The sequence below is a fragment of the Vanacampus margaritifer genome, chromosome 8, assembly GCF_051991255.1.
Source record: "Vanacampus margaritifer isolate UIUO_Vmar chromosome 8, RoL_Vmar_1.0, whole genome shotgun sequence".
NCBI lineage: Eukaryota > Metazoa > Chordata > Actinopteri > Syngnathiformes > Syngnathidae > Vanacampus > Vanacampus margaritifer.
In genome coordinates this window covers 3,557,903-3,571,634 of record NC_135439.1, presented here as the reverse complement: position 1 = coordinate 3,571,634, position 13,732 = coordinate 3,557,903, and the positions used below count along the sequence as shown (strand labels likewise).

The window sequence follows — 13,732 nt, the reverse complement described above, 5'->3', positions numbered from 1 at the left end:
ATTCACTGTGACTACTTTGCCAATGTTCCTGTAGAATACATCTCAAACCATTGGCGGAAAAATATACCTATTGTATTTTGGGCCTATTCACATATTTTTGTGTTATTTAAAGCCCCAAGATGGCCAGACAATCTTATAATAGTTTGGGATTTTTCATTATATATATATTTTTTTTTACTTCATTTTTTAAATTTTGTTACGTTTAAGAACAAATTTGTTAGATTTTAAAAAATTGTATCCCCCCCATTTTTTTTTTGCCTTTTTAGTATAGTTTTTTTTTGTACAAATGTATTGTGTAATATAATAAAGTAAATTGCAATTCTCAAACGACTGTTTGACAACACTGAAATAAATACATTTTAAATGAACCATGAAAGCTCATGTATAATATTAATTGACAAAGACTAAAATGAAGGACATTTTCGCTACATTATCGTTAGTTTTATAAACGTTTGAAGTAGTTTCAGTTTCTTTTTTTAAATTTTATTTTGTTAACGGACGGATGTGTCAAATTAATCAAAATGGAGTTGTATTTTTGTAAAGACAGACAATTTCTGATGAAAAATCAGTGTACCAAATGTGTACCAAAATGTAAAAGCAAAACCAAATCACAACTATAGAATACAACATCTCATCCCTTTGTTCACCAATCTATGCCAGCAACGTATAGTGACAGGCAGAACAATTGAACGCTCTTTTATCCAATGGCAGAAGGTACAATGAACAGCCGAAAAATTCACAATGAGAGCTTTGAATTTGTGAGTAAATTAAGACAAGACTATCACTATTTCAGTATTCATACTTTGGGACATTCTGCTTGATGGTTTTCAACTCAAATGGGGAAAAAAATGCTCCTTTGGTTCAATGAGGTATAGGACACACTGCCCGATTCGAATGTTAGCTTCCAGGTGATAGCACAAGACCGAATGAAGGCATGCCTGCTCCGAGAAGCAGGTGGTGCTTGGCAGGGACCATTTGAGGAGATAATTAAGTTTGTAATGGCGCCGTTAGCCTCACGTGTCATCCGTAACCCCCACCAATAGTCTCCCCACGTCCAAATTCTACAACTTCAAATTACCGTCAAGCCGTGACTTCACCTCTAAATCAACCAGCTCGGGAGATTCACATAAAGACTGTTCAACAAATTCACATCCTTGGATAATTCAAATGAAATCTGACAATCGGCAGTCCAGTCAAGGTGTTGCGAATACAATACAGCACGCAGTTTTTTTTTTTTTTTTTTTTAATAAATAAACAGCAGTGAATAGCTGAGCTACTGTGAAAGGGAAATGAGGTTCTTTTGTCAGAAGCCCGGGCAGAGTCGTAACACACGGCAAGGAAACGAGCAGGCACATGGCCAATATGAGACCTCAAGAGGAATTCATGCCCACTTTATGATCATGAGGTGATGATTTGACCTCACCATGAGAAGATTGACATCATATAATGCTTTACTTGTTAAAAACCCAAACATTCCTGCAGAAAAAGAAGTATATTGTGCCTATGCAAGTCAAACTATTAGGTTCTGGGCAAGTACTGATAATAGCTATTGGGCCAATACCCGGGCTTTATTTCAAGGTATCGGTACTTGTGACAGCAGTAGCAGTATCGGACTCTTCCTCTTTGCGATCAGTAACTAGGCATTAGAAATGAGAAGAATAGAAAATTGCCATTCATTTAAATGCAATTTTAAGGAAAAATCCTATGTAGGGATATAGGACTTCTTTATTATTTGAATTATGTCATTTTTTGGGGGGCAATTCTATGAATCAATTTAATGTATTAAAAGTACTAGTGGTATCGATACTTGGTATTGATATCAGTGACTGCTCAAGGGTTGAAAACTTATACTGGTATTGATCTGAAAAAAAAAGGGATTGGATATCCCTAATTTTTTTTATAATAACAATAACAATAATAATAATAATAATAATAATAGTAATTATTATTATTATTATTATTATTATTATTATTATTTATAATAATAATAATAATAATAATAATTACTATTATTATTATCATCATCATCATCATTATTATTAGTATTTTAAATGAAAGAACTAAAAAAGAAAATAGAGTAAATATGACTTAAAAAATGCACAAAAAAAAGACAAAAATAAGACAAAAATAAAAAATAAAATTAAAAAAATATAAGAAATAAAATCAAAAATCAAAATTAAATACATTAAATATGAATAAAAACATAAAAATGGAAAAGAAACCATATAAATAATACAACATTTTTAAAAACATTTAAAATAAAAGCAGAAAAATTGAAAAAAAAAGGAATAACAATATTCAAGGGTCGGGTCGCTGGAGCCTATCTTAGGTGGCTTCGGGCAGTAGGCGGGGTACACCCTGAACTGGTTGCCAGCCAATCACAGGGCACACAGAGACGAAAAACCATCCGCAATCACAATCACACCTAAGGACAATTCAGAGTGTTCAATTAACTTCACATGCGTGTCTTTGGAATGTGGGAGGAAACCGGAGCTATATTAAGCATTATAATTTAAACCAAGACGGTTCAACTTTAGCCTACAATCTCCTTCTTCTTCTTCTCAAGTAATTAAGCCTTTCTTAAGCTTACCTTACGTCTATTGTCTCTCTATACCGTATGGCCTCATACTTTTATTGTATATTTGAAAATAAATTCAGGAGCTTTAGGACCTGCAGGAAAACTCCGGATACTGCCCCCAATTTGTCTCGCCAGTGTCGGCCAGGGAGCCTCATGTGATTTGCGACGAAGAAACTCTTCAGCCCCAACAGCAGGCCCGACACCTCCAGAATGAATGAATCTGCTAAATAAACGTTCCCTTTTTCATTTGACATTTACCGATGAAGTCGTCTCACTGCTTTAAATGCTTCCATTTGTTAGAGTTGTGAATTGGACGCTCGACTTGAAGCACAAATCACGTAAAACTACGGACTAGGAAAACTGCAAGTACTCTCTTACTGTCAGAGGCAGCGGATCGTTTAAGAAAAAACAACAACACACGGTTAAGGGAAAAAACGGTACTGTATTGCCGTCATAACAATATTATGGTTGGAAATCTAACATCTCTTTGGCAAGCTGCTCCTGTTGTTAAGACATTCTCATTTGGATTTCATTGTGCTCGCTGAGATCAGCGCGTCTCTTGATGGCTTCGATTTGATTGCAAACGAGTCGACTTGTTAATTTGCTCGGCTGCCCGACATCCCCTAACGAGCTGAGAAGCCCCGAACCAACGTCACCTCCACATTACCGCTCTTCAAATGTGCAGTTTGTCCTCCTGACCAATAACATGAATCAGCCGTATTTAGCGTTGCAGCACGTTTGATGTTTTTGCCGCTCCATCAAAGGAGGCCGGAGATTAACAGCAGCTCAGGGAAAACCCGCTTACACGTATTTGCGTTCATTTGTACCACTTGATCGCTTTGCAACACAAACTCATTTGCCTGACATATGTTTTTTTTCAATCTCACCTGATACATGCATACGTGCATCAAAAGCATTGGTAGCTTCAAGAGGCGTGTGTGTGTATGCCTGTGTGTGTGTATGCATGTGTGTAAATTAAAATGAGCAAAAGAGTCCAGATTATAAAAAAAAAAAGTTTGAAAAAATCCCTCCAAAATATCCCAAAATAAAATGAATTAAAAATGGATGGAAATTCCGAAAAAAATATTTTTTAAAACACATAAAAAAAAACACTAAATAAAATAGATGATGGAAATATATTTTTTTTTTTTAAAAAGCAATAAAACAAAGGAATAAAAAAATACCAATTTAAATGAGACTTGTGTGCACTGTATGTTATTGATATATACATGCATGGCCCAAAAATTTAAATAAAAAAAAATTAAAAAGTAGAGCAATGATGATGACATGTCAAATCGGTAAAATTACCGGATGAACAATACTGAGCTCTCCAGGAAAGAAGAAAAAAAAAAGATCTACATGCATGCCTGCCATGCATACATATGAGTATACATAGCTACAGTATGTATAAATACATACACATATATAGTAAATAAAATGGTATAAACAAAGTGGCACTCATTTGAACCTTTACACGTGTGTGTGTGTGTGTGTGTGTGTGTGTGTGTATGTGTGTGTGTGTGTACTTGTACATACTACACTGTGAGGACCAAAATACGTCTTTAACCAACAGATTGAGGACATTTTTGTGAAGTGAGGACTTTTTGGCCGGTCCTCACAACTCAAGACCTCTTTTTGAGGGTCAAGACTTGGTTTTAGAGTTTAGGTTTGAATTGGGTCATGGTTGAGGTTAGGGTAAGGAATGGGGGTAGGCAATCATTTTGGATGGTTGGGGTTAGGGGGAGGGGCTAGGAAATGCATTATGTCAATGACATGGCCCCACAAAGCAAGTGGAACAAACTTGTGTGTGTTTGATTGACTGGAGGAGTTCAAATGACACATACGGAAACTCGTGGGGTCCAACTTGAAAAGTCATTCACGTGGCTCCTTTCCTAGTTACAGTAAAGGAGGCTGCAACTCTAAAAATGTTTCTGTCGTTTGGATAGACGAAGTAATCTGAAGTAATAGTGCCCCCTGCTGGACAACCTGAAAATAGCATGATCTGCAGCCCTTCTTACTTGATTAGATTCGGGTTTTTTTAAAATGGGAATCTAGATTTTTTTTTAAGCAAGTGGAAGTTGTCAAATCATACCTATACATCTTATGTTCAGATTTTGGTTGTACAATTAAATAACTTGCTTAAGGTACTATTGATCTGTATAAAGTTGTAAAACCCTTCATTTCAAATAAATATATATATATATACATGTTTTCAAAAAGTAAGTCATTAAAGGTAACAATACAATAAAGCCTTGCTTGGATAATAGCAATCTTCCATCTTTGGCAGTTTGCGGCTCAGGGAGGTTGGAGCTTTTAACTCTATTACAAAGAGCACCGCTCTCAAGGATGTTCATGTGCCGCATGGGGGCGGTGGAGAAAAAGATTCACAACTTTCTTATATTGTCTAACACAATTGCTCTCATACCTTTTACACCAAGTACCACTGGGAGAGAAAAAAAACCTCACAGCCCTCCAAGTACCGCCATCATAATGATACCGTGTAGACCCGAGTGTTCATCAAAACTGAAGTTTTATACTTAAAGTGTTTTTCATTTCACTTTAAGCCACTGAAACACAAAGCACAGTTTCAACATTAATTCAATGAACTGCAGGCCTTCATGATTCAATTAAAAAGTATTGCGCATAAATTTAACACAAATTGCACCTCAGTAGCCTAAATGTTTAAAAAACACACAATTCTAACAAAAGTGTTGAGCTTAAAAGTTAAGTACAAGTGGACTGTAATTTATTAATTACAGTTACAATATGCACACTTTAAACATGTAATACAGTGATTCTTCATGGCCCACATTTTAAGAGGTTTTTTTTTTTTTTTGCTTTCATTCAATTAGTTTGCTAGTAAAATGGCTGGCCAGAAACTCGTCACACATCTCATCTGCTCCTAATTGCACCAAAGGGGCGGAAGGTGATGTCATTATCCTGCTCGGTGACTAAAGTCAATGTTATCGTCTTGCATTAATGCCACTTTGATGCCAAATTAATAGCGAGCAAACACATTCTGTAACACAGTAGAGGGTCAAATACTTAGTAAAAGAAAAAAGAAAAAAAAAAGAAGCCTGGTAAAAGTAGAAGATGTGATTAACCTCTTTTCCTTGAGTAAAAGGAACAACTGAAAGGTAGGAAAGTAGAAATTAATATTTACTGTCCAACGCATTTTGACAACTTGGCAAAATTAAAAAAAAAAAAAAAAAGGTTCTAATCAGGGTTCCATGTTGGTAATTCTGATCAGCTGAGAACGATTCCAATACCGATCATATGGATTAGTTGGACATTTTTGAGCTGCTCACTAATGATTATTTCATTCATTTATGATTATTTATTGTGTTGATTGTGGGTGAGCAACAATGAAATGCTTTGATCAACTTATGCAAATGACGTGCTTTTCCACGGAAATGGGCCGATCGCAATTAGTAGCCAATCGATCGGAGCGCCACAAAAAAAACTTCCCTGCACACAAAATGCTGTAGTTTTCCTATTTTATAAACTTAATTAGTTTATAATACTGGGAAGAATACAAAAAAGAATCTCTTACTTGTCACATGTCGTTTAAGAACTAGCTAGCTAGTGTTAGCTTGACTTTTATGCTATCCAAACAACTTGCTCTCGCAATTTTGCTCACGTTATTAACCAAAGCCCGTATCCCACTGAAAATTTTTCAAGTTTTAATAGCCTTTCGTATCGCAGCTTCCAACTTATCCCAACCACTAAATCGTTTCAAAATTTTAAATGTTAGACTTTTTCTTTTTTTCACCTACAATAAGCGACATTGTGTTTGCGCTTGTGCGAAAATCAAGTTACAAAAAAAAAAAGTTTGGTACCAAACAAAGTAGTCATTGCAATTTTAAATGGTAAAGACGGTGCTGAAAGTGTAAGTCGAACTGTACGCCTTAAAACTTAGAACTTTTTTGCCCCTAACTGATATTGTGGCATTAATTTCAACATAACTTGTGCAGTTTTGCTCTGAGGCTCACGACATTTAAAGCAAACAAAGCAGAGCCCAAATGTGCCTTTTTTTTTAACGCCTTTCAACACAAACGGAGCTTAAACCTTCAGTTAAAAATAAAAAAAAAAGCAAAACCCGCAGCCCGGCTTGAACATGAAGACATTTCACTTCAAAACTGAAAAGCTGTGCTGTGCTGCCAAGCTGAGTAAGTACAACAACTTAATGTGACATGCAGTGTGGCCCACATAGGATTAGCTTTTTAAATGTTGAATCCGCTTGGTCCTTTTTTATTTTTTTTTAAAGGTTATGACATAATTGAAGCCAATTTTTGGTCTCTAAAAGAGATGCATGAATATTTCATGCTCGTTGCCATCACTTTTTCAGACCTGGACGAACGTGTATTGATCGCCGCCCGACATTTAATCACGCTTATTTGCTTAACATTAAATCCATTCAGCATGTTCAGTTCAGCATGCAGGATGACTTAAACGGGAAGACAGGCTCCTAATTAGTACACCTTCAACACACATCTTACTAATGTTTTATTTTTATTTTTTATATTTATTATTAACAATCAATTCTATACAATCAACCATATTCTTCATGATAAATCAATTAACATCCGTACAGCTGTGTAACTGACCTTGGTTTTAAGGTGGTGGTTCGATTGGGCCAAGAAAATGTAAAACTGCTCATTTTTGTATAAACAGGGAATGTTAGATTTAAAATGAAAATTTTAAATGAAACGGAAAAATCACAAACCCGTGCTCGACCACGTCTCCGGTTTGGGAGCGCATTATGTTACCATTGAGCTAAAGTTCTAGGCTGCTAGCATGGCTTACAACCTCATTTGAATACTCAGGAAGTGAGGTATACGTTAAATGCTGACCTACTTTTTTCTTTAAAAAAAAAAAAAAATGTATTATTATTTTTCAACAAACCCCCAAAATTCTTTTAAAAATGGGGATAAACATTCACTGCATTTTCTACAAAAAAAAGATCAAAATAAACCCCAAATAAATACTGAAAAATAATTGAAAAATGTTCAAAACAATTCCACAAATATGCAAATCCACGGGTGCCGAACTACGAGTATGCAGAGGTCGACTGTATAATAAAAATTAAATTTATACATCTGAAATATTTTCGTCATTTTAGGACAGGACCATTTTATTTTCAAAAACTGTAACCAAAAGCTAACTACTTTGTGGATTTTATTTATTACAGGTATTTTTTGGAACCCAAACCCAGTGAAAAACCAGGGAACACAGTTTTTTTTTAGGAAGGAAAATAATGATGCTAAAAATATATGTATTGGTTTGACTCCATTGAAAGTTGCATTCAATTCAAATGAGTGAACACGTTTGGCATATTGCCGCTAGCCATGACATCTTCTAGCCAGAGGTGGAGCTGCATTGTGTTTGTTTACAGAGTAGGAGTAGTATGTGACACCGTTGCACTTCCTGTGATGTCCAATAATGGTTGTTGGTCGACACTTTGGAAAATTTGTATCTAAATACATGTTCCATGACACCCCCTAATAGACACCTGTTAAAAGGAACTCAATGTAAATATACGAAAACTTGTTGTTGTGACAGATTCAAGTTGAGTTTTCTCCTCGTTTAGCGCTTTTCCATCAGCAAGTGGAACGAAGGCATCCCAGATGGGTTGTTGTTGTTGCCGTGTGAAGGATCTGAGGCACATCCATCAAACAAGAGAGGCAGGCGTTGAGAAAAGAGAATACGCCGTGTAACCGGATGAAGAAAGACATCGTGGGAAACAAGAGACGCCGATTTGAAGTCCCGCTCCTTCGCGGGCGTCGACACTTTCATTAGGCGGATTTGCATGTGTGAGTGAAAAGAACGTGACAGAAACAAATTGACTTTAACACCCAACGGAAGTGTGACGGCAGAACGCCTAATCCTGTTAGTGTTTTTTTTTTTTTAAAGACAAGCTGCCAACATTCAATTGCTCACTAGGCTTTTCTTGACGCACTCGCTCGCGAGTGATCAAACGGAAAGTGTAGTGGAACTCCCAAGGTCAAGCCGGTTGCTTTTCATAAAAATTGAAATAATCTTCAGAAAATCTTGATTAACTTAACAGGCAATGCTTGATCATATGGAAAAGTATCAAAATAAAATAAAAAATAAAAATACAAAAAATATATATATATATAAAAAAAAGGAGAGCAATGATGATGACATGTCAAATCCGAAAAAAAAAGAAAAAAAAAGTCAAAGTATCAAAATCCTTGGATTTGTGGAGGGCAGACCCCTAAAAAGGAGATCATTTCAAAGCGACAAGAGATTGGAGTGTAAAGCCCGAAACCTCATCTAATAGAAAAGTAGAGCTTTTGCGCCATCTTGTGGATTTGATAGGCATGACAGAATGACACTAGTCACGATAGAGCTGGTTTAAGGTTTAAAAGAGGTTAAAAAGAATTTGGGATTAAAACCCAACAACACTACACCGACATAATGGACGCCAGACAAAAGTATTGGGACACCCAATGCTGTCAGACACATTGGGTTTAACTGCATCATATTTTTACTGAATTATACCAAAATCCATCCTACGCACTAAAATATCACCGGATGTTTTTTTTGTGTATTTTTTTTTAATCCTTGACATTTTAGCTGTCTTTCCTCTAAATGACTCATCCACTGTCATTGGCGAGGCTGCAATGACAGCAAGCTTGCGGGGGATGATTTTGATGACAATGGTAGAAAGGAGAGTTTCCGATGAGACGGGATGTGGACGGAAGTGGCTCAAATGGGAAGAGGCTCATATTCTGCACCAGGACACTAAATTCAAGCAACCTGAGATGATTTTTGTTTCTGTTTTCTTCCTGACTTCAACAATCTTGATGAAATAGTGAGTATGCGCATATTTGGACATTTGAACTCATTTGTAAAATTTGAGACAGATTTTTTTGGGGGTAGTGGCAAAATCTCGTTCCCCACCCCGAACCAAATGTTTGTTGTAGTATCAAAATTGGCCAGTGAGAGGCAGCATGACGCCACAGAGCAAAGAAAATAGCAAGGAAGAGAGTAGTAGTTGAAGCAAAAAATAAATAAATAGATGAAGCTAGGCTAACTTTTAGCTTTTCTACTGCTGCATTGCTCCATCCATGTTAACCACAAGGGTTATTTTTGTTTTTGGGTAACTGTTGAAAAGGTTTAACTATTTACAAGTGCACAGCCACAGCCATATGGGGGGGGGGGGGGGTAATTAGTCTTTACACACACACTAAAAAAAATAAAAAAAAGCTCAAAATTAGCCGAATCATCAGTATGCCTGCTTTTCCGACATCAAAGGACCTCTATCCACATGTTGAGCATCACATTTGACGTAAAAACAATCATTTTTTTATACATATCTTCCCTGCTCATTATCTGCTATACTGCTTCCAGAGTGTAATCAATCTCCAGTAACTCTTACATTAGATCTCTATTGATGCGCAGGTGTACTTATCGGCTGCTCGCCAAAAGGACAGCGAGGTGTTGGGGGGAAAAAAAGCCATCAATCATCCCTGCTCCATTTCCCCGAATCCACACAATCGAGTCTGAGGGGCCATTAGTGGCTTCTAAGCCCACGTAATAAACAGTCACAAGCAGGAATTCAATGCGGTCCACACTGGGACCGCATGACACCGCCAATGGCCGCGTAACCGAAAATAAATACATTCTATTGATTTGCTGTACAGAAGAATGAAGGATAAGGCAGATACGTCTTTTCCTACTGAGTCATTTGGAGCCACCTGGGAAACTCAGACTCATTTGTGTCTCTGGCAAAATATGCTGAAGAACAAAAAGGCTTTAAATTAGCAGAACAACATTACACAACTGTACAAACTTCCAATTATTGCAGCTAGAAGATTGCCATTAGCATTCAAAAATCATGCTAGCAGTTAGCATAGCGGGAGAAAAAACAGAAAGCTGACATTTTATTTAGCTCTTTGACTGCCAAAAACGTTGAATAACGTTTAGTAAAATCCAAATGAGGGCTGCCAAAGACGTTAAAAGACGTTAGCTATGTTTTTTTGGGGTTTTTTTGGAAACAGGTGGAGGAAAGCCTTGGCCAGCTGTGCTGAAAGTATCAAGCAGATCGAGTTAGTATAATGACTATTTTTGGGCACTAGATGGCAGCGATGACTCTCTTTGGACAAGTGTCAAATTCACTAGAGTGCATGAAATAATATTGTTTCACAAAAAGCTTGATTTTTCCGTATTTTGGTCCAAAACAAAGCATTTGGGCGAAACTAATCATTTTCTATTGTTGATTACTGAAAAACAGAATAAGGTAGAAACAAACTTTTTTATTCTGATGTAAGATGAGAGTTCAATCTTTCATTTGGTAGTATGTGTGTTTCCATAGTCCAAACACAAAATTTTCTGTGGACCTTGAAAGATCAGTCAAAATGCTTAAATCAGCTGGCACTGACAGGATCCCTTTTCTGAAAACGGTTGGCAGTCAAAGAGTTAATTTGAACTGTCTTTTGTGCCTTTTATGTTTTTTTTAAACCACACAGACTACGCAATTAGTTAGTTGCCCCTCTGAAATCTTGATTTTGGCCTGTCTTACTGCCACGTTCTCCTGTCCTCAAAGAAGTGGGGGCTAGGACGTCGAGGATTTTAGTGAGGCTGTTGCTGTATGAATTCTCAATCGACCATCTCAGGGGGCGGCCATTTTGCCACTAGCTGTCGCCTGAGAATGACATCACAGGACCTAAATCCCGTATCTCACTGAGCAGTGAAGAAATTGGCTCACGTAGTTTTCATTAACGTTTACTCAAGGTTGCAAAGTTTATACACGAACTGATCGTACCGCTGACGACTTTAAACTGCAGCCCAACAATCCAAATCGAATGGACTAAAGCGGAGCAAACAAAGACCATTGGTCTAAAATGTCAGCACGCCATCACACTTGTCATTGTCACCGCAGCTCGTATTGTCATTATTAGCATTCTGAACGCAACTCACTGCGACTTGACCAAAGGTCAAAATGAAAATCAATGCCGACCAATAGCGGGATATTGTCTCTACCGCGCCGTTACTTGGCATTCCGCTTGTGATCGCCAATCCCCAATGATGATGGCTGGAAGGATGTAATTCATTTTCAGGGCAAGAGTCTCTTTGCTGCCCATATTTATCTTCTCGGCCCATTGACAGAGTTCTGTTCCTACGGTGATGTCATCCAAATTTAGTCTATCACTTATTTACGCTTACTTATTCATCTTTGGTAAATCTGGTCCTCATTATGGTCATGAGTGAACTGGAGTCTACCCCAGCTGACTTTGGGTGAGAGAAGTTGTACACCCTTGGACTGGTCACCAGTCAATCTCAGTACATGCAACCATGGTCACATGATCTCTCCGGACAACAGAGTCTTAAATGTTTTTGCAAGAACCGGAGTACCCAGAAAACAACACGCAACATTAAAACTTGACACAGAAGGGCCAGAGTGGAGATTCGAACCCTCGACCCGCCTTGACTGTGCGGCAGATGTGCTGTCTCAGAAAAGAACAACCTGAGAGTAAGACCTTACCTCTCGAAAGTTCTCCGGGCCACATTCTCTGCCCCTGAAGTTGCATTCCAGGAGAATATCTTCAAGGCGGTGCCTTGTGCGGTTGTAGAACTCATCCAAGGTGAAGCGAGAGCCCGGCGGGCGATCGGGCTCCGGGGCCAGCGGGAACCCCGGAGCCATGCCTTCGTCGAAGCCCAGCAGAGGGGCCATGAAAATCAGATCGCTGTAGCTCACCTGCGACTTGCGCACAAAGTTGTAGTTGCACAAGGTGACCGCCGGGAAGGTCATGTTATTGGCCACCTTCTCATCCAACATGGTGATGTGGTCGTACTGGAGGTAGTACATGACCCGGTCGGCCACTTGGAACAAGAAGGCGGACAGCGCCAGGGTAAAGACCACCGCCCACAAACTCTGCCGGACGCCAAACTTCTTGTTCTCCTCAAAGACGTGGTTGGCTCCGTGGAGCGAGCAGCCGCTGAAGAACGTTGCCAGGTCGTCCACCTGACCCGAGCCGTCCTCCTCTTCTTCTTCGTCGTCATCCGCCTGGCTACTGCCATCCAGGTACTCCTGCGAATCTCCGTAACCCCTTTTCACCCTTCTATAGTGATCGTCAAAACCGTCTTTGCCGTAGCCTCTGTCTTCGTCATCGCCAGAAAAGGAGATGGTGCACATGATCCGGACCGGCATTGTAGATTGAAAAATAAGAAATGAGTAGCGTCTTAAAATCTCAACTAGAGTCAAACTATTGTTAAGTGAAGTGAAAGGCAAACCTCGTTAAATTTTCGAAATCCCAAAGATCAAAACAGACACTGAGATGCTTTGCCCCTCCAGTCCTTAGAACAAGTTGGAAAGAGACAAAGACTGCGATAAGGAGAGGGAGGAGGGAAGAAAGGAGGTGAGGACACCCAATACTCCCACAGGGCCTGGGGGGCAGGTCACCCCGGAGGGGCAGAGTTTCACCGTTTACTGGAAAAAAAAAAAAAAAAAAACCTTGACGCAATGTCTGTTCGAGAAAGGCAGCCAGAGTACAGTAGCAAAAGTAACCTTTTAGTTCACTGTATTTACACTTTGTGGTTATGGACCATTTTGTTACCAGCGAGCCCAGAGATCCCGGACGAAAATATTGTAGTGATCATCTAAGCCTGAAAAACATTTTATTTTGAAAAGACTAGAAGAGCAGACAACATCATCAGTCACTTTATAAAGCCAGTTTATGTGATATTTTCAGAGATGGGCATTTCTGACAAATGATGAGAACCTTTTTAACTCTTTGACTGCCAAAAACGTTTAATAACGTTTAGTAAAATCCAAATGAGGGCTGCCAAAGACCTTAAAAGACGTTAACTATGGTTTTTTTTTTGGTTTTTTTTGGAAACAGGTGGAGGAAAGCCTTGGCCAGCTGTGCTGAAAGTATCAAGCAGATCGAGTTAGTATAATGCCTATTTTTGGGCACTAGATGGCAGCGATGACTCTCTTTGGACAAGTGTAAAATTCACTAGAGTGCATGAAATAATATCGTTTCACAAAAAGCTTGATTTCTCCGTATTTTGGTCCAAAACAAAGCATTTGGGTGAAACTACCCATTTTCTATTGTTGATTACTGAAAAACAGAATAAGGTAGAAACAAACTTTTGTTGTGTGTTTCCATAGTCCAAACACAAAAT

General features: G+C 38.3%; 1 protein-coding gene across 3 annotated transcripts in view; it reads right to left on the bottom strand.

Annotated features, from left to right (window-relative positions):
• The window catches only part of asic1b (acid-sensing (proton-gated) ion channel 1b), a 163,684-nt gene that overhangs the window by 47,156 nt on the left and 102,796 nt on the right, over positions 1 to 13,732 (bottom strand). The window contains exon 1 of one of the 3 annotated variants that reach the window (XM_077572706.1): positions 12,090 to 12,755. The exons of the other annotated variants lie outside the window; for them this stretch is intronic. Within the exon in view, the coding sequence (XP_077428832.1) occupies positions 12,090 to 12,755 (666 nt within the window). Of the gene's footprint in view, positions 1 to 12,089; positions 12,756 to 13,732 lie in introns of those variants that run through there. 3 annotated transcript variants of the gene reach the window in all.